This window comes from Gallinula chloropus (genome assembly GCF_964237585.1).
Source record: "Gallinula chloropus genome assembly, chromosome: 1".
In the NCBI taxonomy this organism is placed as follows: domain Eukaryota; kingdom Metazoa; phylum Chordata; class Aves; order Gruiformes; family Rallidae; genus Gallinula; species Gallinula chloropus.
Genome location: NC_140085.1, coordinates 19566967 through 19591856, shown reverse-complemented (window position 1 = coordinate 19591856; position 24890 = coordinate 19566967). Strand labels below are relative to the sequence as shown.

General features: G+C 55.2%; 2 protein-coding genes and 1 long non-coding RNA gene across 4 annotated transcripts; 1 reads left to right on the top strand and 2 right to left on the bottom strand.

Moving 5' to 3' along the window:
- The first annotated feature begins 3217 nt into the window (after nt 1-3217).
- LOC311189185 lies at nt 3218-6632 on the top strand. The gene is made up of 3 exons (XR_014617152.1): nt 3218-3277; nt 5780-5891; nt 6462-6632. It is a non-coding gene; the product is annotated as an uncharacterized lncRNA (long non-coding RNA).
- A 2519-nt stretch (nt 6633-9151) lies between these two features.
- Nucleotides 9152-23643, bottom strand: KCNJ4 (potassium inwardly rectifying channel subfamily J member 4; the record flags this gene model as incomplete). Of its 2 annotated transcripts, none has more annotated exons than XM_084278478.1 (2): nt 9152-10481; nt 23594-23643. In XM_084278478.1, the coding sequence occupies 2 exons, from the start codon at nt 23641-23643 to the stop codon at nt 9152-9154; spliced, it is 1380 nt and encodes a 459-aa protein (XP_084134604.1). The 2 variants fall into 2 exon arrangements, with proteins under 2 accessions (XP_084134604.1, XP_084134605.1); XM_084278479.1 differs by lacking the exon at nt 23594-23643 and adding an exon at nt 11720-11757.
- On the bottom strand, nt 14415-15533 carry LOC311193033 (endosome-associated-trafficking regulator 1-like; the record flags this gene model as incomplete). Its single annotated transcript, XM_084265750.1, has 1 exon — nt 14415-15533. One exon carries the CDS (start codon nt 15531-15533, stop codon nt 14415-14417), a length of 1119 nt encoding a protein of 372 aa, XP_084121876.1.
- Nucleotides 23644-24890: the final 1247 nt, after the last annotated feature.

Here is a 24890-nt window from a genome sequence, read left to right as displayed (position 1 = left end):
GGCACACAAGCAGGCTGGAGAGTCAGGCCTGCAGGAGCATTGTGAGTCCAGCAAGAGCAACCGCACATGGGAAGGAAAAGGCCCTGTCCAGGGCATGAGCTGGGGACCTCCCAAATGGAGAAGAACTCTGTGGGAAAGGACCTGGGAGTCTTGGTGTAAGACAGAGCCAAGCTCTTCACAGCGGTGCACCGTGGGAGGATGAGAGACATCAAGGTTAAGTTGGAACAAGAGATGTCCAGCTTGAACACAGGGAATATCTTTCTGTTCCCAAGGACAATCAAGCACGGGGAAAATTTGCCAAGACAGGCTGTGTAGTCTCCACCTTTCGAGGTTTACAAGATCAGAAAAAGCTCTGAGCGCCCTTGTGTGACTTCTTTTCTGACCCTGCTTTGAGCCAAAGACTAGAGCTGTCCTGAGGTCTCTTCCAACCTGAGCTATCCTACAACCATGTAATGTGCAGTGCCCAGTTGTGTGTGCTGTGTGCTTGGCATGTGCCAGGTACATATTTGCCACACGTATGTCTGTGGCAAAGGTGAGCTGCAAGTTTGCGTCTCATGTGAAGGGTGTAGCTGAAGGAGGACAAGGTGATGGGTGAGGAGCACACGGTGGCACGGGGGGCAGCCGGGGCAGCATCTCCAAATGCCTGTGACAAGTGTGGCAGTTTTGATGCTCACTGGGCATCCCACGTGTGCAAAGCACGCTTGCAAGGAGCTGGCAGTGTGAGCATGCAGAGTGTGTGCGTGCCAGGGGAGCAAACATGGGGCCAGAGTAGCGAAATGCGTGTGCAGCGTGCAGATACTGTGCAGGTGGGAGGGGGAAGAGTGGAGTTTGCGTGGGCTTGTTATTCACAGTGGTGTAAATCAGTGGCAGCTAAAAAGCCTCCCATGTATGAGCATCTCCCATGCGGACTCGGGGGGGGTGTGGGGGGACGGGATGTGGCGCAGGCGGTTATGAAACTGGCTTGCCCAGTCAGGATAATTCACGTACTGCTGTGGGAGGGACAAGAGAGATAAACAACGCACAGTGAGCCGGGAGGGCAGGGAGAATGGCTTAAAACGCAGCTTCCCAGCATGCCCCGGTGGATTAGTTCAGCATCTCAGCCCAGCTCCTCTTTAATTCTTATGCAAGGGGTTTCTCGGGAAGGGACAGCCTGTCCTCGCCAGCTGAACGCCAGGCACAGGGCACCGATTAACAAAAGGCCATCTCACCACCCGTCCCACACAGCGAAGGGCGAGAGGCAGCTGAGGACTCATTCTCTGCAAGGACTGATGTTGTGGATTTTCATTCCTGCTTTGCTGTTGCTCATCAGGGACCCCAGCACATGCTGGGTGGAGCCTGCCATGACCTTCTGTTCACTTCTGGGTGTGATGTAGAAGCACCAGTTTGTGTCTGTAAGGCCCAGTGTAAGACATTTTGGGAGAAGCACTGCAGCCCAGTGGCTCCCAGTTCCCACATCTGCATGTCTGGGAGCCAAGGGTATCCAAGTTGGCCTATCAGGGGTGATTTGGGGGTCATAGGCAGTGGTGCAAAGGTGATGGGTGTTGTGTACAGGAGGCATGATGGCACAATAGTCATGGCCTCACTGCTGTGGGGGATGCAGAACAGGCAGACAGCTGTTCTAGGAACCATTTACAGTTCATTTACTGTTCGCAACATCCCTGTGCCTGGCTATGCGGAGAGGTAACAGGTTAAACCCCTGGTGACAGGTTAAATTCCTCCTTGTGACACTGATTTCTTCATGATCTTGGGCAAGTCACTTTGCCTTGCTCTCAGCTGCTTATGGCCCCCTGGAGACTTTATGGAACAGGATCTGCCTCTTCTCTTGTGACTGCAGGAGCAAGCACAATAGGGCCATGGAAGACTTGTGGGCTCTGAAGGATTCTCCATGGGATAAATTATAAAAACAATACAATCCCTCAGAAATTCCTGTGTTTTTCACAGACTGCTCTTCAATTATCACAGCTGACAATGCATTTTGAGCTAGTGAATTGATCTGAGCACTGCAGGAGAGCTGTTTCACACAGAGCAGCAGGGAGCATGCAGCTTCATCCAGCCAGCACATCTCCACCAAGGCACCTTGTACCTCCCCTGCTGCAACCGCTGCTGGTTGCTCTCACCCTGACTTCCCTCTTCCAGCGACTTCAGGCTGCTCTGTCCCAGCAGCCCCCACCAGCTTGCCAAGAACTGCTGGTTCCTTGGGCACTCCAGGGTTCCCAGTTGCTGACCCCTGGCACCCCGAGTGCAGCCAGGTACCCCGAGTACAGCCAGTCTCCCTGCAGTTGCAGCACTCTGCACCAGAGCTGTTTCTCATCACAGCTTCCCGCTGCTTCTCCCACAGCCTCGTGCAGCGCTAGATGGGTCACATAAGTTTCTCTATTCAAAGCAGCCTGGTTGCTAGTGAGCACAAAACTTTGTCCCAGAGAGCAAAAGGCACATGGTGTAACCCAGCAGCTCGCAGCTAAAGGATGTCTCAGCGTCTCTTACATTTAATCAGCTCCTTCTGTGTTGTACCAAGTGTTCTGCTATAGGTCTGCATCACCTGTCATGTGTTCGCACCCACTCTACAACTGATTCATTATTTCATCCCTGAGAGAAGCACATGCAGGCTGCAGGTCATGATATATATATCTCTATATATATATCTTCAAAGTCTTCTCCGGAGTTCCTGCGTCGGCTCGTCCTCCTCTGTTCAGTACCCCAGGAGTGGTGCACAGGCCTGTGTTGGGTCCTGACAGACACGCAGAGTCTGTTGCTGGGTGAGCATCTATTCACCTGTCAGGAGCAATTTGAGGCTCCTTCTCTCTTGGTCACACAGCGTCTGCAACAAGGCTTTGTATCGTATGGGGCTTCAGCTGACTCTGTCAGTGACGGTAGCACTGGGACATCCAAACAACTCTATCAATGCACTACAGCCAAGGACCCGAATATTACCAGGTCCCAGGTTTCAAGACGTGCTATTTAAAATCTGGGGCCAGCACCAAAATAATCCTGCTAATTTCAGATGCTGAAAAAAAAACAACCCACCAACCCCTTTTAAAGCTCAAATATCCAGTGGCTCACAGACTATTTCAGGACGGTGTTTTGTGTCCATCCTGAATTTCTTTGAAGGCTTCAGGGCAGTGAAATCACATGGCTCCTCTTAGCAACACGTGTTTCCTCTTTCCATGCTGACCTGACTTTTACAGCCAGTCACTCGGGGTCTGGGTGCCCAGGCTGCCCAGGAAGCAGAGGCATTATCCCAGCAGGACACCTCTTTCTGCAGGGGACATCTTCAAAGGTAAGCAGATACACTGATGGCCTGCTGACTGCTCTGCTGGAATGGCTTTCCCCAGGACCTGGAAGAAGCCTAGGAGCTGGGTCTCTATACAATGTGTAAGCCAGGCTGCCCTTATCTAATGTCCCCAAGGAATATGAAAAGGTTGGTTCCCAGAAGAGCTCTCTGGGCATTTCAAGCCCACTACCTTAGAGCCCTCAAGCTGGCAAGGACACGGTTGAGTGGGGCATTTCTCCACATCCCTGTAGTTTCAATGCCCCTCTCCAGCCTGTGAGAGTCCTGGCCAGCTGCTTGTGGTAGAAGACAGGCAGCAGCACCCTGCTACAGCCCTAAGTTGTGTGTGCCGCACCGAGGGACCGAATAGTGAGAAAAGAGGTGTAAATCTCATACATTGAGCACAGGTAACTGGGCAGGGCTGTGAAGCATCATCTGGAGAGCAGGCAGGCAGCAAAGCAGCAAACAAAAGGGCCTGACTCCAAACCTAGATCACCTCTGCCTGACTTCCCAGGGCAGGAGCAGCTTTGCAAGCTTCTCTCCAAGAAGAAACCCAAGAGGTGGTGGATAGCTGAACTACCTCCAAAGCCAGTGGCCGTCTCGTGAAAGCTGTGGTCTGCCGGGCGGGCTGAGCTTTGCCGCAGGTTCTGAGTGCGGCGCTGGCAGAGGATGCTTGTGCTCTCAGAGCCTGCTTTCCCTCCGGACCGAACCTTTCCATCCCCGACCCGCAGCCTTGACCCCCGGCACCGCCCGGGGAGCCAGCCCCAGCCTCAGGCCTGCGGTGTCACGCCAGCAGCGGGGCCGGCGGTGGCCCTCTGGGCCAGCCCGGGGAGCCGGGACCTGTGGGTATGCGGAGGCCTGCGGGGACCCGCGGGGATGCCGGGACCTGCTGGGATGCCAGTCTTGCTTTCATCTCTAGATGGTGCTCTGAGGCCGGGCAACGGCCGGGTTCCTCCGGTTTGTGCCCTGACACTCGGCCTCCCTGCGCTGCATCCCGCCGGCAGGAACATACCGAGTCCGGGGAGGGCAGGACCCCCGCCCTGCTGACCACAGCAGGAGGAAAAGCCTGTGTAACCCCTCCAAGAACCCGCTACCTCCTCAGCTCCTCCTGTGGTGGCATCCCCCGGCAGCGGAATACCGTGCCGCAGGCAGATGCACCGACAAGCTGCCGGTCCCCTTCCTCCCCATCCCTTCCCTGTCCCCCTTCCCCCGCCCCAGGGGGGCTGCCCCAGCTGCCCCCACGCTGCCCCCTGCTCCCAGTGTCCCAGCAGCCTCCTCTCCTCCTCTCCCCCTCCTGCGCAGCCAGCAATAGCCCGTCCTGGCTCTGTGGATCGAGCACAGGGCCGGTGCCCGCGGGGTTTTCCAATAGTGATGCTCCATTAGGGCCCAGCTCTGCTCTTACCACAGGCAATGGCAAAAGTCCCATTGACTTCACGGAGGCAAGAGCAAGCCCTTAATGGCCTGGGAAGGTAAGGCTTATTTACACACACACACACACACACACACACACACACACACACACACACACCGCCACCCCCCCTCCAGTATTTTGGTTTTGAGCCTTTTTTGTGACGCTTGAGACCGTGGCCACTTCATGCTGCCTGCCCAAAAGCTGGGAGAGACCTCAGGTCCTCCCTGCAAAGGCAAAGAAGGGCTGCTTAAAGCTCAAAGCAAGCCCAGGAGGCACTTTGCCACGCAGATACCACAAGCCTGTAGACAGCTGCTGGGGCAGCACCTTGTGCCCTGCTCCACTCCTGGGCAAAACCTGGATGAAACCAAGCTCTTTGGCAAAGAACATGTTGTTTTCAGCAGCATGGACGTTTTCAGCACCATTTCCTGATCACGGAAATCCAACCCCCTTTTTTTTCTCCCCGTTTGAGATTATCATCGTGTTTCTTGTAAATATTTTTAGTTGCAAAGTGTATCGAAATATTTTGCTGAGCGAGTTTTGGGTGAGTTGAAAGGTGCCAACGACGGTTTCTTTTCAAAAGGGTTGTCCAAAAGTGTCACCAAAAATAAAACATGGAACAAGTTTCTCAAGTGTCATTTAAAACAACAACAACAACATCCATCGGAAAGCTGGGAAGAGTGACAGAGGCGTAGTTAGTTGTCATGGGGTGGAGGATCTGAACCAGTGCCTGGATCTTATTCATAGGGAAAAAGTCCTTCCTCTCCCCATTATCCTCCTGGTGTTTGAATAGCTTTCAGTAATGCGCCAAGGAAATAGTTCAGAAGTAAGACAGGAAAAAAATATAGGTTGTGGTCAGATAAAGAGAGAAGCCGTGTCTTCCTGCTGAAAAGCAGGCTGCCAGCCCCTCAGGGTTAGGGGCAGGTCTTAGGGAAACAGTCCCTCCATCAGATCCTGGAGGAAGAAGTGGATGTTGGGGCCTGATGTGCAACAGAGGTGTCTTCTCTGCCACATATCATGTGCAAAAGCCAAAATATCGGGTGTGTTTACAGCTTGAAGAGTCAGTTTGCAGACTCCTTGAAAATATCCCATCTTCTGTACAGCCTTCTGACATGGATTCTCCTGGTGGCCTTTTGTGGGCTGCATAAAGGAGTCCCCAGCCTACAGAGGGAGCGGTGCTGGCTGAGAGAGGTGCTGCTGTGGCGTGGTACTTGTGTAAGTGTCATTGGGTGCTTGTGGGATGAAGCTGTGAGGTAGGATGGGTTATGCCTGCAGTGTGGTGTGTGCACATAGGTACGTGCAGTGTGTGCTTGGGCACGAGTACTCTGTAAGCTGAGCATGCAGGCACAGGAAGATGATGTCCATACCGTTGTGTACTGTGCCATCAGATGGGCTACACGAGCCCAAGGAATGTGCTGTTTTGGCAAGATAAGCACAACTGTGGTAGGAGGTTTACCCAGCATCTCCCTTCTCTTGCACTTTGTCTGTTCTTCTCCTTCCCTCTGGCCCCTCAGGCCTCTTCTTCTTCCCCTGCCTTTCCCTTGGATTCTACTCTCTCATCTCTAACAGTGTGATGGCCTTGCCAGCTTTCTTCTGACTTTATTGTGAATGCCAAGGGTTTAACTGGGTTTTATTCAATGCTTTGCTCTCTGCTCCATCATGATGCCAGTTGTGGCTGGAAAAGAACAGCAGCTTCAAACACACAGAGGGAGCTGAGATACCATTGTGGCCACATGCCACTTGTTACCTTAGCCTTATTGCAACCTTTTCCCATTTTCCCACCAGGAATCACACCGTCTGAAGCATGGAGTGGCAGCGATGGCCTGTGTGCCACCCCCCAACACCCCAGCTCTGCACGCCCATGGCCCTGATGCACCTCAGCTGCCCCCACCATCCTTGCCTGGGCTCCCTGATTACTCATGCAGTGGAGATGAGCCTCCCAAGAGCTAACAGGCTGTGGGCACTTAATCTCTGCCAAGCGCTGCCATCTGCCTCTGAGGGATCCTGTACCTCTGTGAGGGGGTGCCCACCCATGCGGGTTCCCCCTCTCCTGGGAGCCACCACCCCAGTCTGTGTCCTGGATGCCCGTGTCCTCGCACAGAGTCCTTCTCTCTCGGTCCATTAGTTTGTTTCCACTGCCATGGCCAGTGGCAGGCACCCGGCTCTGAAAGCTGTATTAAAAGCCGGGTCAATACCAGTCCCTGCTTATTCCCCCTGGGGGAAATAAATAAATAATAAAAGGAAGGAGGGCCTTTGTTAATTAGCAGTGGGGAAGAGAGGTGGGACAGGGACCCATGTGAAAAAACGAGGCTGCCTATCAAGTCATACATGGGAAAAGCCAAGAGGCACCAGGATCCATGAGCTCCTGCCCCAACTCTGTGCCCGACAGGAGGAGAGTGAAGCATCAGGAGCGATGCCTTTCCTTGTCCCCTGCCGTCTCCTGATGCTCTGCTCTTTGGATGTCACCTGTCTGCTCTTCTCTCATCCTCCCACCAGGTCCTCTTCTGTTCTTGGCAAGGCTTGCCACAGGTGTCAGATCACTGCTTGGGTATGGAGCACACTCATGCAGGGCAACTGTCACCCTGCAGAACCCGCATGCCAGGATGAGAAATAGCCAAGTCTGGGTCTAGACCCGTCTTGTTTGTCTACCCCTGCTCTTTCTCAAATGTATTCCCATATTACCTCACTTCCTCATCTTCATTTTCCCTTCCTCCTCCTCTGTCTGCCTGCCTGCTGTGCCTGCTTCTTCCTCTCCCACTATTTCCCTCCTTCCCCTTCTGCTTCAACCCCCTTTCCTCTTGCTTCTTGAACCAATTCCAAATTGATACTGAGATGCTGTTTTTCTGCTTGTAGATCAGGGGTTGGGTGGGACGTCATTTCTTCAGCTATTCCTGCATAGCACAACGGTTGGGTGTCCTGATCAGCTTCCTGAGCTGCCTTTCTGTCCTCACATCATCCACAGTTCTGAAGGAGCGATTCTGCTGCTCCTAAAGGAAAAGGCACCTTTTGCAAAATGATGGCAAAGTGATGTTACAGGTCTAGCTATGGCTGATGCCCTCCTTCACTTCCCCTGATTCTTACTTGCCTCTAGCAAAAAAAAAAAAAAATAGAAGTTTGGGGTTTCTTTATGGTTTTTTTGAGCCTTACGTCTGGATCAGTGTCTTGCACGTCTCTGTCTCTTCTTCATCAAGCATATCTATAACCATTCCCTTGGCAACGCTCTTGGCATCTCTGAAGCAGAATTGCTTGACCCACCCTACTGGTAATTTTAATGCAAATGCTTCCCTCCATACACGTATTTTGTATCATCTTCTCCTCAAACAAATTCTCTGAGCCTCTTACTATAGGTCTTTACCAGGGAGGCCCAGAACAGGGCAGCTCTCTTGATGGAGCTCCCAGTCACTGACGCCACACAGACAGAAAACACCAGCACTATGAACTCTCCTCTGTCTCTATACCAACCAGCCTTGGGGTCTCTCTTTTGCTTCCAAACCTCCCCCTGGGGTATTAGACTTTATTAAAAATAAATAATTACAAATTCAGTTGTACAGCTGATGGCAGCAGGGAGAAGAACGGAGGAGGTGAAAGGAGAAAGTCAAGGGTCTGCTGTCCAGTCAGGTCACTTGTCTGTCACCCTGGCCATGATATTCCAGGGAGCAGTCTGAGTGTGCAAGCACAGGGCCCTGCCTCCTCTGCCAGTCATCTCAGGAGAGGAGCAGGATGTGTTTTTCAAGAGGACTGGGAGAACTGGGTCTGAGTCCATAGAGCCGAGCTGAGCTGCTTCTGGAGGTGTCAGATGCCAAAAGTCAAGGAGAGTGCAGAGCAGGCTACGTAGAGTGTCCTTGTCTCCTTGATTGGCATTTGCAGTGGAAGAATATGGATTTCAGTTCTCGTTCTGTTTTATATACAGAGAAAGAGTCATGTGCAACAAGCGATAAACATGCAAGTAAACCCCTCCCTTGAGATCCTTCCCCACTCCCTCCAGGAGTCCTAAACATTCCCATCCATCCTCATCTGGTCAGTGCTTGGGTATCTCTCCTCTCCTTGTGATGGTCACGACTCTTGACAGCCATGGGGCCTACCCACCTCAAGAGGGAACAGAAAGTCTGCTGTTGCCTCGGTAGCAGAAACATTTGCTGCAGGTCCCGGTCTTTCCGTTGAGGTGACGGACTCCTGTTGCCTCTCCAGAGATGAGAAACCAGGCATGCTGCTCTCCTGTCTCTGGGCAGAAAAGGGATCCTAGCACAAGCTGCACACACTGGAAGAGTAATGTATCCTCACTCCTCTTCCAGGCAGTATGACTTCACAGGAAAGGGAATATATCAGAGCAGCTCCAGGCCTTGTTGTACTCAGGGGCTGAGAGGCAGTCACGGGAGGCATTTTTTGGTGGGCAAGGGACTTATCCAGCTATGTATGGGTGCAGAATAGAGGAGGAGACAATGGGCAATGGTTGTGGAATGGGGAGGCTGGAGGAGTTAGATGGCTGACTCCCTTCGGTATGAGATTGTATCTAGGGGTAGAGTTGCCTGGAGTCGCTCCAGATCCAGGTGGCTTCCAAAATCCATCATCTGGATGACGCCTCCCTCTTCTTTAGAACTGCCCCCTAACACCACACCCACTTCGTCATCATCTTCATCTTCGTCTTGACTGACAAGAGCCAGCTCGTTCTCGTAGCAGAAGGCACTGGGAGGTGGGGGAGAAGGTAAGATAGTCATCTTGCTCTCTTGCAGTTCCCGGGCTGAGCAGCAAGGTGTGCCGGCTACCTCGTAGGTCTTGTGAAAGCGTGAATAATCCACTTTGTAGTGGTTCTTCTCCTCAAACACAACTGGTTCAAAACGGTGACCCCAAAGAATTTCGCTGGCGAGGTAAGAGCTACGTGCCTGTGTGGTCATGGCTGTGGCTTCCACCATTCCCTCCAGGATAACAACAATCTCAAAGTTCTCTGTCTCCAACTCCTCCTTGCCAATCCCATAGAGCGGGCTCTCCTCATCAATCTCATGAACAATAATAATGGGTGAGACCAAAAATATACGATCAAGGCCCACGTCATAGCCCACATTGAGGTCCCGCTGGTCCAGGGGGAGGTATTCCCCTTCTTCTGTCATGTAGGGCTTGATGAGCTGGGCTCGAACATGGGCCTCCACAATGTGGCTCCTCCTCAGGTTGCCCACCCGCCACATGAGGCACAGTTTGCCATCCCGGACGGAGATGACCGCGTGATGACTGAAGAGGAGGGTCTGGGCCCGCTTCTTGGGCCTTGCCATCTTGGCCATGATGGTGCCAATCATGAAGGAGTCAATAACGCAGCCCACAATGGACTGGACCACAACTGCCATGATAGCCAGCGGGCATTCCTCAGTTACGCAGCGGAAGCCGTACCCAATGGTTGTCTGTGTCTCCACTGAGAAAAGAAAAGCCCCTAGGAAGCTGTTCACGTGCATGATGCAGGGCTTGAGGAGAGAGGGGCCACCTCCCACTGCTGGTGCATTGAGGTCGCCATGGAAGAAAGCGATGCACCAGAAGAGGAAGCCAAAAAAGAGCCAGGAGACCAGGAAGGCAGCAGAGAAGATCATAAGCATGTACCGCCAGCGTGTGTCCACACAAGTGGTGAAGATGTCGGCCATGTAGCGCTGAGATTTGTTGCTCAGGTTGGCAAAGTAGACGTTGCACTGGCCGTTCTTCTTCACAAAGCGGTTGCGGTGCTTCCGCCGGGGGGCATGGCCCTTCCCGTTCCGACTGTGCCCGTTCATGCTGCCCAGCGCAGAGACCTTGTGTCCATCCTCTTCAGTCGAGACGATGCTGTACCTGGAAGAGAAGAAACAGGCATTTCCAGCAGAAATACATGAAGAACAGCGGTAATCACCAAGACAGCAAGGGTGGGAGACACATGGGTATCTCGCAGGGCTACAATACCACGGTGCTCAATACCACAGCAGCACGTTGCTCTGGTTATTGCACCATGGTGCCACTCTGACCAATTTGGCAGAGCCTGGCTGCGGTATCTGCCGAGTCTTGCTGTCAGATTGTATCCAGCAAAATCCTCACAGGGCAGCAAAGCAGGAGAGGCTTGTAGCCCTGCGGCTCCTTCCAACATTTGTGGTGAGGAGGGACCCAAGGCTTCAAAACCTGGTGGCAACTGGGAGAGCCAGGAAGTCTGGGAGCTAGCACCCATGGTCCAGTTGCATTTTGGCCCCAACATTGTATAATGCTGTGAGTTTCTATTTTCTCCTCTGCTCTCCTCACTGATTTCATGGTGCGTTGGTGACAGTGTTTATACACTTCCTGCGCTCAGGACAATTCTGTTGCCACAGCAACGTGCGTGGCTCCCAGCATCCCGCATCCAAAGCCAAAGGTGTAATTTGGAGATCAACAGCCAAAGTGTTGGCAGATTTCCCTGGAAGAAGCTCCCCACACACTTTCTAGGAGATGTTTGCCCCTCTGGCTCCCCTCCTTTGCAGGTGGCACTGCTGCTGCCCCATGGGTGCTGCTGGGTCTATGGCTGCAGATACTCCTTAAAGACATGATGGAAAAAGATGCTCTGACCACTGAGGAAATCAAAGGAATGTGCAGTTCCACCAAGACCACTCTTCCCCTTGTGGCCGCTGAGTCCTGGCTTCCCAGGACCTGCCATAGTGTTGACACGTTAGCTGGAGCCCTCCAGCATGGGCTTCATGACCCTCATCCTTCCCTCATGGTAAGAGGGAGCAGGGGAAGCAGTCTTGGTTGGAGTTGTGACTCCTGGTGATTCCTGGGGACAGTGGGTTTCTGCAGCACTGTTTGAATTTGCAATTTCTGGTCCAGAACCATGCAGTGCTTTGCTGCTTCTCTATGGCACTCCTCCTCTGAGCACTGTCCCCATATATGGTGTGCCTTGAATTGGAGAAGGAGAAAGGAACCATATCTTGGAGCAGAAACCCTCCTGGCAGATAATTTGAGGAAAAGTATACCAAAAGGTGGGCTGAAGGTGGGGCCTGAGGGGCCAGATGAGGAGGATCAGGCCACCCTCAGTGGCAGCGGCAGTCCTTGAGAAGGGGGTTACTCACCGGTTGACGCGGACACTGCCCATGGCTCGCTGTATCATCGGGTGTCAGGAGGCCGCGGAAGCTGCGAGGACGCGGGATCTCATGCAGCAGCACTCACATGGGACCGGGCGGCTCCAGGTTTCACCTCCAGTGAGCTGGGGACTGTGCTGTCATTGTGATTGCTCCCGGGCATGTGCCTTGCAGAGAAGGATGAAGCAAAACATAGTCAGAGCCTCCCTTGACAGCACAAATCGGGGGGCACAGGGCTCCCAAACTCTTGCTACAGAGGGGTCGGGAGGTGTCTGCCTGGCACCGTGCTGCAGCCTGGCTTGGACAGGACAGGAGTTGATGGATGCAGAGCAGGTTGCACGGCCCACAGTCCCCACACTCCCCAGCATCTACTACCCAGAGTGGTGCAAGGCCAGCCGGTCACCATTCTCCAGACCAAGGGCACGGCGGGTGAAGAGCTTGCCGGGCCCTTGCCCTGAGTCATCATATTAATATCATAGCTTACACTAGGACAAGAGCTCAGCCAGGCTAAATACCTCACACGCAAGGACTAACGAAGCACAGACATGAACGGCAGCCCTCAGGGATCCCCATCAGCCCAGACTGACCCAGAGGGGATTTATTTCTAGGGCATGCAGAACATTGCCCCTGTTTCAAAGAGGAGAAGAAAAGCGATGGGTAGAGACAAAAAGGAGAACTGGTGGAAAGGAAGGGCTTAGGGGTAGCCAAGGAGAAGTCAGTTAGAGCAAACAGACCTTGCGACGTGCCCTGTGTACAGCATCCAAGGAGCGGCTCAGCAGCAGAGCCCTGGGAAGGATGTCCAGGAGATGCTATGTCCCAACCCCAGTCTTCCCTGAACCGAAGAACAAGGAAACCGAAGACACGAGAGGCGACCTGTCCCGCCTGCACAGAGCTGCTGGGGAGTGAAATACAGTGAGGGGGTAATGACTCACAGATTAGGAAGGGCTTTGTACACCCATGCTAATCCTGCACTGTAACCTTTGGATTACAGCAGCCAGTGTGGAGCGCAGGGCGCAGACACAGCCAGCTAGTTCATTTCCCCCAGCCTCACCAATAAGCAACTAGTGGTTGCCATATCTGGGACAAATCCAAGGATTTTTGGGTCAAATCCAAGGTTTAGAGCTGCTGGCAAGTGGTCATGCACAGACAGGAGAGATGAGCAACAAGCGATGTTGTCAGTAGCAGAAAAGCTGGTGAGAACCATCCCAGTCTCGTCATCAGTACTGCAGAGCTGGGCATCATGTGGCTAAGAGTGATGACCAGTTTTCCCCGGTTAGGACCACAGACTAGAAAGCAGCAAGTAAGATTCTCCAGACATCACTTCTGATGTGCCAGTACCGCCATTGTCATATCTGGGATGAAGATTAACCACCAGTCTCTCCAGAGATCAAGGTTACATGAGGCACTTTAAGCCCTGTGGCAACACAAACATGATCGTCTGACTAGAGATATTATGGGACCAGGAGAAGACAGCAACCTTGTTGTCCACAACTCACCACAAAGAGGTAAATGTGAAGAGCTGCCCCAACATTGCCGTCAGGAAAAAGTGCTTTGGCACTGAACACAGTCAGAACCTACCCCCTCACTGACCTTCAGCGTCCAAGTCTTGAAGGAGGGTTGCTTTGGCCAGATATGGGAAATTTTGTTGTTCAGCTGGGTAAACCTACAGCAGAAACTGGGGTTGGTAACCTAAATTCACCAGAAATGTTGAGGGATGACCCAGTGATGAAGAAAGATCACTTCATGCTGAAGAGGGGAATGATAGAATGGCTTTGGTGGGCATCTGGCCTCCAGCCAGGGCTAAACCACCACAGTGCCCTATGAGGATAAAGCTGAGACGTGTCTTCAGTGGTTCAGTTTGGACTGCAAGGTCCCACAGGTCTTTAGGCGGTGACAAAGGTGGGCAGTTTAGGTATATCCTTCTATGAGGGCTCCAGCCAGGATGTGAAGGGCATCCTCTCCAACCGTTGCCTCCTTAAATGAGCCGAGGTAAGCCAAGCTCAGCCCCAGCCAGCACTGATGCTGATACTGGAGGAAAGGCACTGCCACAGCTCATCGTATAGATACTTCACAGCTTGCTACAGGTTTCTGACCACCACCTCTTTCCCCAGCTGCAGGACCAGGCGCACAGTTTCTAGAGGCTTTGGATTTCTGGCCCAGGTGGTGGCCAGCTCCGAAGAAGAGGAAGACCAAAGGGCCTTTTGCTCACTGGAACCACATCTAGCAGCACCCAGATCTCTGCTCTCTTCCCCAGCTCATCAAGAAGGGGCAAAGACAGGTACTGCAAGGGCTGTGCTGACCTCCAGTTCTGGCTGGTACAGTTAGGAGAAGGGATGGGTACACAGAGCTCTGCCTCCTGTGCTGCTGGGCTCCCTCCTCCTGGCTCCCACACTGAGCTCAGGTCAGCCAGAGCCGTGACACAGTGTCTTGTCCAGAGCCCACCACAGCTGGACCTTGCAAGCCCAGCGAGACTGGGAAACATTTCCTTCTGGTCCCACAGTGCTGGAACAGAACATCAGTAGTTAAAACTACATCACCACCTGCGGTTCGTACTGAGCCACGAGCATTTCCATGCAGAAGAAAGGCTGACCACTGGAACACACACACTCCAGCACATGAGAGCAAATGGTTTTAATACAGGCTGTGATGGGAACTGGTGGTGTTGGTCCCTACATCCACCCATAGTTCAGAGCTCTTTTTCTGCTTCAACTTCATAAATTTTCCCAGTAGATTGAAGGACCTCAGCAACAAAATGGAGGGACTCAGCTCCAGAGATGAGCTGTCTGATGGACTGGTCTGCACCCACTATTAGCTTGTGGAGGTTCTGCAAGGCGAAGTTTATGTTGTTCTTTGCAGCCCCCAGGTTGGTTCTTTGGCCTGCTCTCAGGTTTTCATTCTCCACCTTGGTGCTCTCCAGCTCTCCCTGGAGAATAAAGATCTCCTGCTTCAGCTTTTCCACGTTGCTTTCTGCCTCCAGAGCCCGCTGGGTCATTAGCTGGAGACTCCACTCCATCCGCTGGACAAAGGACTGCAGCTCTTGGGCATCCCTCTCCTCTTTGGCTTGACTGGTCTTCAGCTGCCTCTCCAGCTTCTGCACCGTGCACACCTGGCTCTCCAAGGATCTCTGCAGGCTCCTGACCACCCTCCTGAGCATGGCATTCTCCTCTCTGAGCTTGTCATAGGTCAGATACAGGGATGGGAAGTCCCTGTCCCCGATGGCCTCCTCGCACAGCATGTGGAGCTCTGCTCCCTCGGTGCATCCTGGGTATCCCAGATAAGGGTCACTGGCATGGACCCATGGGCCAAAGGCATCCATCTCAAAGTGCTTATCTGCACTGCACTGGAAACAGTCATAGTAGCCACATGGTGCCACACTGGTGTTTCGGAGAACACGCGACCGTTGATTCACAGGAAGGTGACAGGTCCAGCTGTGGTCCTCATCTTCAGACAAGCTGACAGGTATTTCTGTGTCTTTGTAAAATGGTTCCTGAAACTCCAGAGCTTCCTCCTCAAGCTCTGGTGCATGCTTGGCCACCCTCTGGGCATATATATTATTTTTCACTTCCTCATCTTTTACCATGGAAGAGTGCCTGGGATTTAGGAAAAATTGGATGGGTTTCCCCAGATCCTCCACCTGACTGTCACCAGAGCTGTCATGGCTCTTGCATTCGGGTTGAGAGAATGCAGCATGGCTGGGGTACCTGAATTTGTTGCTGCCACCATCATCATCATTATCATCTTCCAAGTCTTGAGGTTCTGCACAGACCGTCTGCGTTGTCTCAGAGTTGTCAAGCAGCCATGACATGTTTCAGGACGTTTTGGTCTGCAGTAAGTGACAGGATCCAAGTTATCTTTCTGGAGACCAGGTCACACGGGCAGGGGATGCTGACCAGCAGTGCGCCAACTTCTGCAGCGTTGGTGACACCATGGGAGAAGAGGTGGTCACCAAAATTTAGATCACCATGGTGTTTGGGAGGGACTGAAGGGGAGGACCAGGCATCTCGGTGTCTGCTCTGAGGAGAACAGGAATCACCAGGGTCTGTGATGTCATCGTGTGGCTGTGAGGTCATGACCAATCAACTGCAAAAGCACTTTTTTTGGCAGCAGGAGGATAAAACAGGCCCCCATGGCTGCAGAGCCTACCCCAGATCAGGGATGCTGCCAGTGGGCAGAGAGGAGCTCAGGAAGCGCCTTAGGGACAGGGACCAGCTGGCCTTGGGCAGGCAGCACGGAGCAGAGGGGACAACCATGGACCACGGGCTACTGCGAGTTAGCTGCGGAAGGGCGAGACACCAGGCAGCAAGATCCAGCCACTGGCACTGTCATGCCGGGGCTCACCCTGAGCAGCGGCAGGAGATATCCCCAGCGCTCGGGGCAGAGGCATCGCACCAAGCTGGGCTGCCCAGCGAGGGGTCCGCGCCGTGGGGCTGCCGATCTGATTCCTCCCCCCGCTGCCAGCTGGCGCAAGGAAGCGTCAGCAACGCCGGGCGCCGCAAACTCAGAGCGGCGAGAGCCAGGAGACGAACAAAAATAAACCCGCTTACCGCTTCCACCCCAACACACCCCCACAGCGTGCGGGGACGCCGCGGGGAACACAGGCAGGCAGGCAAGAAGCCCTGGGCTGGGGACTGCCATCACGTCTGTTCCCATTAACCCCCCAGAGGTGTCATACTGGGGGGTGATGTAGCCACTGTCTTGCCTCGGCAGCTGGTGGCCTGGGGCCATCGCGGACATCCCCGCCTGCAGAGTGGGTGCCACCAGGAGCCTGAACCCCATGGAAATTCTGTTCAAATGGCTGTGAAAGGGCCCCATTGCTCCTTGGAACCCTGAAACACAAATGAGATGAAGGGGGAAGACTCCGAGATGCCCCAGAAAATGAGGATGTCATTCCCATCCTGAACAGGCAGCTGCCGGTTGCACAGACCAGGGGGAAGAAAGCCTGGCTGAGGACAGATGTGTGAATCCTGGAGCACCCTCGAAGACCTTTTCTGGAGTTTCCTCTGCTTCCTGGGACCTACATGTGCACAGAGGAAGCTGGGGAGTCAGCAGCGACTGCTGGGGGGTGGGATGAAACCCCACCAGTGGGTGCAGCATGGGATACCCTGGGAGATGCTAGACAGGAGACTGCTGTTCAGAGAGATGCCGCTCCAACCCTCCTCTCCTGAGCATACATGAACACCCATGTATATCATGGTCTCAGGAAGCCCCCCCAGCACTTTAGGAAGCTGCTGTCATGTGGGCAATGCAGGCCCTGTCTTGCAGCCCTGTAGCTGTCAGCCAGGTGGTTCTCCAGGGGCCAACAGCTGACTCCTGCCCTGCTGCCCGGGCTGCCCAACCCCCTGCCCAAACATTTTCCCCCTCCTGTGCCCCAGATGGAGAGATGCCAGTGACACTGCTGCCATGCTGCTGTCACCCCCACCTTCCCAGGCTACACCGTGCCCCAGTGGCACAAGCCATTGCACTGCTGCAGTGCTGCCCTGATCCCGAGCAGATGTGTGGGGCCAGGCTGCTGCCATGCGCTTTCTGAGGGAGCTGCGGGACAATAATAACACCAGGGCACGTGGTGCTGATGCAATGCCTCCATCGCTTCATCCCAGTACACGGTGCAGTGCCTCACACATCTCAGGCTTTCTCCAGCCCCTGCCAGTGTGGATCATATTTGACAATCCTTCCTTAAATCTGCAGTGGAAGAGTCTCATGAAGCAGAGCAGCGAAGTCCACGCCGAAGCACTCCCCCACTTCTCTTTTTATAACAACCGTATCTGGTGCTCTGGGACATACACCGTGAACGGCGACGATGGAAAAATCCCAGAGTATTTTTACACTCTTAGTCTTTGCTTTATCTGGAGTCATCTGGCACATGCTTCCCTCCTGTCTGTGGTCAATCCTGCAGCCGCTGGCGGTGCCGCGCTTCGTGCCTTTATTCCTCGTAGCGACTGGGTAGCGCCGTCTGGTTTTGAGATGAGCATCCGCAGACCCATCCTGCCAGCTCGGGCACGGTGACAACACGGCAGACGTTCTCTCACCTCCTGGGGAGTCAGGTTGGGAACAACCCCAGCAGAGCGGGGACCCCTTTGGCTTTTTGCAGAGCCTCGCAGACCCCACGACATTTGGTTTGCCCTCTCTGGCCTCCTTTGCATCTCCATCTCACATTGCCTTCCTCACAAAGGCTCCCGGGGTTCCTGCTGGGGCTCAGAGGGCAGCCTGGCGGGTGCCATGGGCTGTCTCGCTGCAGGGAGCAGCGGCCAAGCTCTCTGCTCCGTGCGGGCAGGGCTGGGTGCTCTGCGCTGCACGAACACGCGCGAAGGCACAAGTCACCATGCGGGAGAGTTTTACCATATTAAAAAGGCAAGTGACATATGGAAGGTGAGGGGAGGAAGCTGTAATCAACTCCATACCATTTTTATATACACACTTCTGCCTTTTCGTTCAATAATTATAAATAGATCGAGTAAGTGCCAACAGTCCCCATCTGCCCTGCAAGGCACGAGCCGCTGACCAGTTTCTCTCTCCAAAAGAGGCTTTTATTAACATGCCTCTGCCCAGTTTATATTTTAGGGTAGAGTGAGGGGGGGGAGGGGGGGAATTTTCCCCTCCACACCCCCCTGCCCCCTCCCCCCATGAAGCCCTGGAGCCTGGGGATGGGTAATATGAAAACAAAACAAAATGATTTGAAGTTAAACCATCTCAGTGTGTGACTCAGAGCTATTCATAGCTCCCTGAAGCCAGCTGCAGCAACGAAGCCAGAAGGATTCTGCCCGTATTATTATTCCAATTACCATCTGAATTAAAAGTTTGAGCAGTGATCAGCCCACATACTGACGGGAGGGGGAGAGAAGAAAGCAAGAGAGAAGGAGAGAAAGAGAGAGAGGGAGAAAACACAGATAAAAATGGGATCCACACAAAGGTCCCCAGGATGACAAAGTCGGGAAGAGGCACAGAAAGGTGACAGCATCACCTCCTGCCTGCTCCCACACCGCCCCGGCAATCCCTGCTCCGGCTGCACTGGCTGGGCAACAGCACTGGAAGAGCAGCTATCCGCTCCCAGGGATCCTGGCTGGGAGGAGGGGAACCCCAACAGCAGGGCCAGACTGGCATGGGTGCTCACCCACTCTCCTCAAGACAAAATGGGGCTGGGGGTACAAGGGGTGAGGGTTGGGGGAGGCTGAGCAGGAGCGTAAGGAGAGGATGCTGCTGGGGTGGCCGCTGGGGACAAGTCCCCACCCTTTCTTGTGGAGTGAGGTAGGTGGGTGTTGTACGTCATGGCTGGCATGGCAGGGAAAAGTAAATGCTCAGAAGGCCCCTGGCCTTCCCTGGCCGGTGTTCTTGGCCAAAAAGGACCCGGACTTCTGTTGCAGCCAGGGCACAGATTGTCCCATCTGCTCCCGAGGAAACGCGGGGGCTGACGTCCTCCCCAGCAGCCATCCTGCCAAACCACAGACCAGACCCTGAAGGGTCAGTGCAAAACCCACAAGAGCTGAAAAACCTGAAGGCACTGGGGTGTTCTTGAGGTCCCCACATCCCAGGAGACTGATGTGCTCAAGTTGCCTCCTCCAGCTTCTCAGCATGACTGCACCAGTGAAAAGGGCATCTCGTCTACCCCCCATCCCTCCCAGGAACTCCCTTCGCTGAGCATCCTGCCCTGCAGGAGCCTTGCCAAATGGCCATCCCCAGCAGCAAATGGCATCCCTGTGCCTCAGCAGCTCTCCAGCACGGACCCTCCCCAGCCCCAAACCAATGCTGGCCTTGCCAGGAAGGCTGCCCACACGTAATGGCTTTGGCCTAATTGGGACGAGGATCATTATTGGTGTGCAGGAAAAGGGAGTGAGGGTAGCCAGTGTCATCTGCCTGGCTGCTGCTGGCAATCCTGACAGGACAGGGACTATCTGCTGCTGCCTCTACAAAAGCACCCAGCAAGGCAGGTGCCAGCAGATGGGATACCAGCGATGGTAACAGTGACAGCAGCAAAGGGCAAGCAGTAGCCAAGGCAAAACTGCTCTGCACTGAGCCCTAGCTTAGAGGGGCTGCGGCCGCAGCTCCACACCTGGTTAGCTCAGCGCTAACCCATCAGCATAGGACAAAAAACAGATAAAACTGCCCCCCAAAGCTTTTGTCACCACCCTGACAAGGAGCCCAGCAGAGCCCCCAGTCTCCTGCGGTGGTCCCAGCTTCTCCTCTTTCAGTCATCCCTGCTGGGCTTCGGGACCAGCTGAGGGAGCATCCCAGGTAAGCTGCAAAATGGCACTCCCGCGGAGAGCAGATCGACTGGTTCGCTGCAAGCCTGCTGACTGCAGCTGGCTCAGACCAGTTAAACAAATGCCCCTGGGAAACACCAAGCCCAAGCACTGCCCAACACCTGCGGTATGGAGGACCATTCCCCCTCCATCTCCCAAGCCTGCTCCTCAACACAGCGGGACCTGCCAGCACAGACAGGCTTGTGTGCAGGGGCACAGCGGTGCGAAGCAGGACACGGTAGCTGCATTTGCGTGCTGCTACAGCTGCAATATCCCCACACAAACCCCCCATCCTCCCCCATCATTATGGGTTGCTGCCATACCCCTGCCCCTCTGGGCTGTGACGCTCGCTCCCACCAGCGCCCTGGCTGCTCACCTGCCTCCCACCTGCTGGCACTCAGTGCTGCCCGTGGCTTCCGCCTGACCGCCTCTACCCAGGCACAGGTCTCTTTCTTGGTGGTGGGACCAACTGGGACGGGAGAAGAGAGGGCTTCTGGAGCCACCGGGTTTAGTCTGTAGCAGGCACCGCCTCTTCGAAATGCCATCGAGCTTTTCGGAGGGATGCAGCGCCTGCCCGTCCAGCCTCTGGGATCCCTGGTGCCCTTCAGCCACTGCGCTCACCGTGCTGCTGGCAGGGCCGATCTATACAGCCCGCATGGGGCTACAGGGCTGTGTTACCCTCCTCTATAGCAGAGCCACTTACAGCATCTTCATTCCCTAAGTTTCTTTTCAGCTGGCCCCTCTGTGCTGCCAGCAAGTGCAGAGGCCCGGAGCAGAAAAGGAGTGGGTGAGAAGAGAGGGGAGAGCAAAGATCAAGGCAGGGGAAGGGAGAACCGGCAGCAGAGAGGCAGGTGGGATGAGCCCAACAGCTCTTTGCACCAGTGCTGGCACTGCTCACCGGAGAGGGAGGGAATGAGGTGAGGAGGGAGGCAGGGGAGCTGGCGGGGTCTTTTCTCCAAGCCTTCTGCAGGGCACAGAGTGGGGGACGCTGCCTCCCTCATTTTCGAACAGCACCAGGCTCCCTCTGAAACGTTTCAGGAGAAATGTTGCCATAGAAATAAAAAAGCCACCCAGATTGCGAGGGGCAGGCCCGCTGCCATGGTGGTAGGGGCTGGCGCTGGCATAGGCACAGCGGCAGCAGGAGTCCCCGGCTGGCAGCACGGGACGGTGCTGGGCCGGAGGATACCTTGTCCTCCATCCTCCACTGCCTCCTCTCCTGTGAGAGCAGCAGCAGTGCTGCTGTGCCAGCACGCCTGTGCCAGGTGGCATCTCCTCCCCAAATGCACTGGCAAATGCCAGAACCAGCCCTGCAGGCAAGCTGCCTGCCATCAGGCTCCTGAGAGGACAGGCATGGGGGTGCACAGGTCTTTTGGACAGTGGCCAGGGTCACGCTGCGGCCGACCCCCATCTCTCACCTGGCCCGGCCGCAGCACCCCCTCCACTGCTGAAGAAGAAGCCTGAGGGGTCTGAGGGTGAGACCCACCTCAAAGGTGGCCTCTGCCCATCCTCACCCCGCCACTGCCAGAGGATCAGCCTCTCTTCTGAGAAGGGGCTTTAAGACCAACCATCCCTAGTAAAACCACCTTGTTTCGGGAGGAAAACCAGTGCTGGTGCCTCTGCCGTGTGAGGCCCCTCTGCCCTGGTAAGGCCGTCGAGGAACACAAATTCAGCCTGACACGGTTTGGCAGCACTGAGAGGCACAGGCAGGCGGCTTCTCTTGGTCCTCTCCATCCACAGGAAGAGGAGCGCTGGGAGCCGCGTGTGAGAGAGGGATCGATCGCTAAGACACGAGCATCCATCTATTGATCCCTGGCCGCGCTGTCGGGTTAAGCCAACCCAGAGCAATAACGAGACAGGACAGTGGGAACTTGCTGAGGGCAGATTGCCATTAACTGCTCCGCTCTGCGTCTGCACTGATGTCAGAGCACAGCGGGCACAGGTATCCATCACCATGTCCTCCTCCCCCTTACTGGCACCCTCCTGCCAGTGATACCACCCCAGGAGCACAGCTGCTCCCAGGGCAGTGGCCAGCGGCTGAGCTTGGAGCAGACAGCAGAGGCCTGTCCTAACAGGTAACTCCGTCCTTCCCCAGGCTCCTCCTCGCTTCCCAGCTTTCCTTCAAACCATGGCAGGGGGCTGTGTGGGGTAAGGGTTGCTGCCAGCCCCTTGCCAGTCTGGCATGTTGTGGCACTCTGTCTTGGCGCCCAAGGAAGGGGAGAGATGGAAGAGGAGACAGGTGGAGAAGGACGCCCATTTCCCTCTGGACCAGCCCTCTCCAGCTCGTCCTGCCTGTCGCCATCCTCATCCCTCCTCTTCCTCACCATCCCTGGGCCCCACCAGGCTCACGTTTCCCACCTAAGGCACGCATTCCCTCTGGACTTATTATTATTGTCAGTGGCTACAAACAGGAGTGGCCACGTGCTGGGGTGACTCAGGCATCTGTGGGTGCCACTTCCGATGGTGAATGGAGAGGGGCCATGTCCCCACATCTTTGGTGAGATGTGGTCCCTGCGCAAGCCCCTGTCCCCTCCTGAGCTCCAGGTGACCCCAAGCCCCAGGTCCCTCTCCACACCTCCCACCTCCTATGAACATCTCCTCCTAAGAAGTTGAGGAGGGCATGGAGCAGGGGTTGAGGGTATTTTTGGAGCCATGTCACCTCCACCATGCTTCCCCCACATGTGCTGTCACTGTCTGACCTTGGCAGTGCACCCCCCGACAGGGGCGAAAGGAAGGAAAGGGGTGGAGAGAGGCCCTGGAGCCACTCTTTGCTTTGGCATGGATGGAGCCAGGGCTGGGCAGTGGGGATGGGAGACTCTAAGCTCTTGGTTGTCTCCAGGTGATTTTCCCAGGTCTGAAGGTGGCACCAGGGATGTTGGTGGTGACCTGCCCCCATCATGCAAACCTTCCTGTTGGCTCCTGCCCTGGCAGGGACACTGGCCTTGCCAACGAGAAGCAAGGGCAGAGTTTCTCCTGAGCTACTTCACCCTCACCAGGTATCCAGAAGACCCTTTGCACCCTGCCTGTCTGGAGGATGTTGGCCCACCACCAGCAGGCCCAGGGACTAGAAGAGCTTCAAAGCAAGGGAGATGGGGCAGGTCTAGGACCTGAACAGCTCCACGAGCAGCAGGAGAGCCGACGCAGCCACTTTGGCCATGGTCACACCCGAGCGCTTGGAGAACAAGTGTCCAGCTCCGTTCTCTTCCAGGCTGCCTTAGGGAAGCAGCCAGGACCCTTGCCCGTGCAGAGCAGGAGAAATGAATGGCAAGCAAGACCCAGCCACGGGTGAGGAAGCGCTAAGGAAACACGAGCAGCTAAAAAATGAAGAAGTTACCTGCAACGTGACCGAAGTCAGGGAGGGGAGGGAAGTTGGGGAGGTTTACAGACGGGTCATCACCCCTGCCCCTGACCTGCAGCCGGCCCGGCAGCCATATAGGCATTTGCTGTGCACACAGGCAACTTTATTATTCACTGGCATGCTCACACGAAGCCACGCATCTCTCCCTAAGTTATATTTATAGCTGTTCCTCAGATCGAGCGCGGATGAAACAGTACATTATTTTCCTAAGGAAAAAAACCCCTTCCCGGTCTGATGCCGGCGAGGGGAGCAGCGCGCCCCGGCACCGCCTCTTACCCGGGTCCTGCCGAGGGCTGCCGCCTGCTCCAGCCGTGCCGAGCCAACATCAGAGGAAGGGGAAAGCGGACGGTTTCTCCATCTCACCATGAAACGTCTCAGCCAGACCGGAGGAATCAGGGAGGTCTCTCTGCAGCCCTCGCTCGCCTCTAGCTTGGGGTTTTCACCCCCCTGCCCCCGAGGAGATACTTCTCCGCCGCGACCTGCTCCTCTCCTAACTCTGTCCTGCCCACGCCAGCGCTCTCCTCCTGCCTCTGCCTCTCCTCAGCATTTTTTGCTCCCGGGAGTGTCCATCCCACGGAGCGCTGATGTGCCTTCGTGGCTCGGCGACAGGTTCAGATCTTCCCCCTCCTGCCTGGCTCCCTCCTTCCCTGTCGCTATTTACCCGTGCCCCTCAATGCCCCCCTGCTCTGGTCCCCGAATCTCCCCTTTCCCTTCCACTCTTCCTTCCCTGTGCGCTCCGCTCCCTTTCCCTGGCTGCGTCTCCCCCTCGCTGATTGCTATGCAGTCTGTAGCTGAGAAGTCAGTAACTCTGTGGTAGGATCCAGCAGCTTTCCGCTACTTTAGCCCATCCTCGTTGTGAGCTCAGAGCCACGGAGGCACCGCTGCGGAGCTGCCATGGGGGAGACAAGAGCGCAACCATCGGCAGTGAGAAGGGGATGGTAGGGATGCTGGATGCCCCCAGGGAGGTGAATCCTTCTGCTGGGCTGGCACAAGGGGATGAAATAGCCACTCTCAGGGGGTTTTGTTTCCCACCTCTATACCCTGCAGAGCTGGGGCTGTCCTGCCCAGGAACAGGCGATGCCAGGGATAGAAGTGCAGGCAAGGAGGGACCAGACCTCTGGGCTCCAGTATGGTGCACGGCCACCCCGCCAGGAAACCTGACCTGGAAACCTCACCGGGGTCCCCATGGCTGGCAGCATCTCAGGGACTTTGAAGAGCTTCCTTCTTGGTGGCAAGGCGAGGGGTCAGGGGACCCTGCAGCAGCAGAGCCAGCCCTTCCATGTGGGAGGGAAGCCAGAGACTGAAGAGAGCTCTGACCCCGCAGGCAGCGGCTGTAGGCACAGGCTCCCAGGGACAGCCCTACACCAGGCCCATGGGGTCCATTGGCAGGGTTTCCATCTCGGTGGCGCCTCACCTGCCACCTCCAACATAAAGGCCTCTGCTGGAAAGCCAAAAAAGATCCAAAAAACCCCACTTTTGAGTGCCCTTTGCATCCCAAATCTGCAGCTGTAACAACCCTCCCAAAATGCACGCCCCCCCGCCCCCCGAATCCCTGGCACATGGCTGCCCCCTC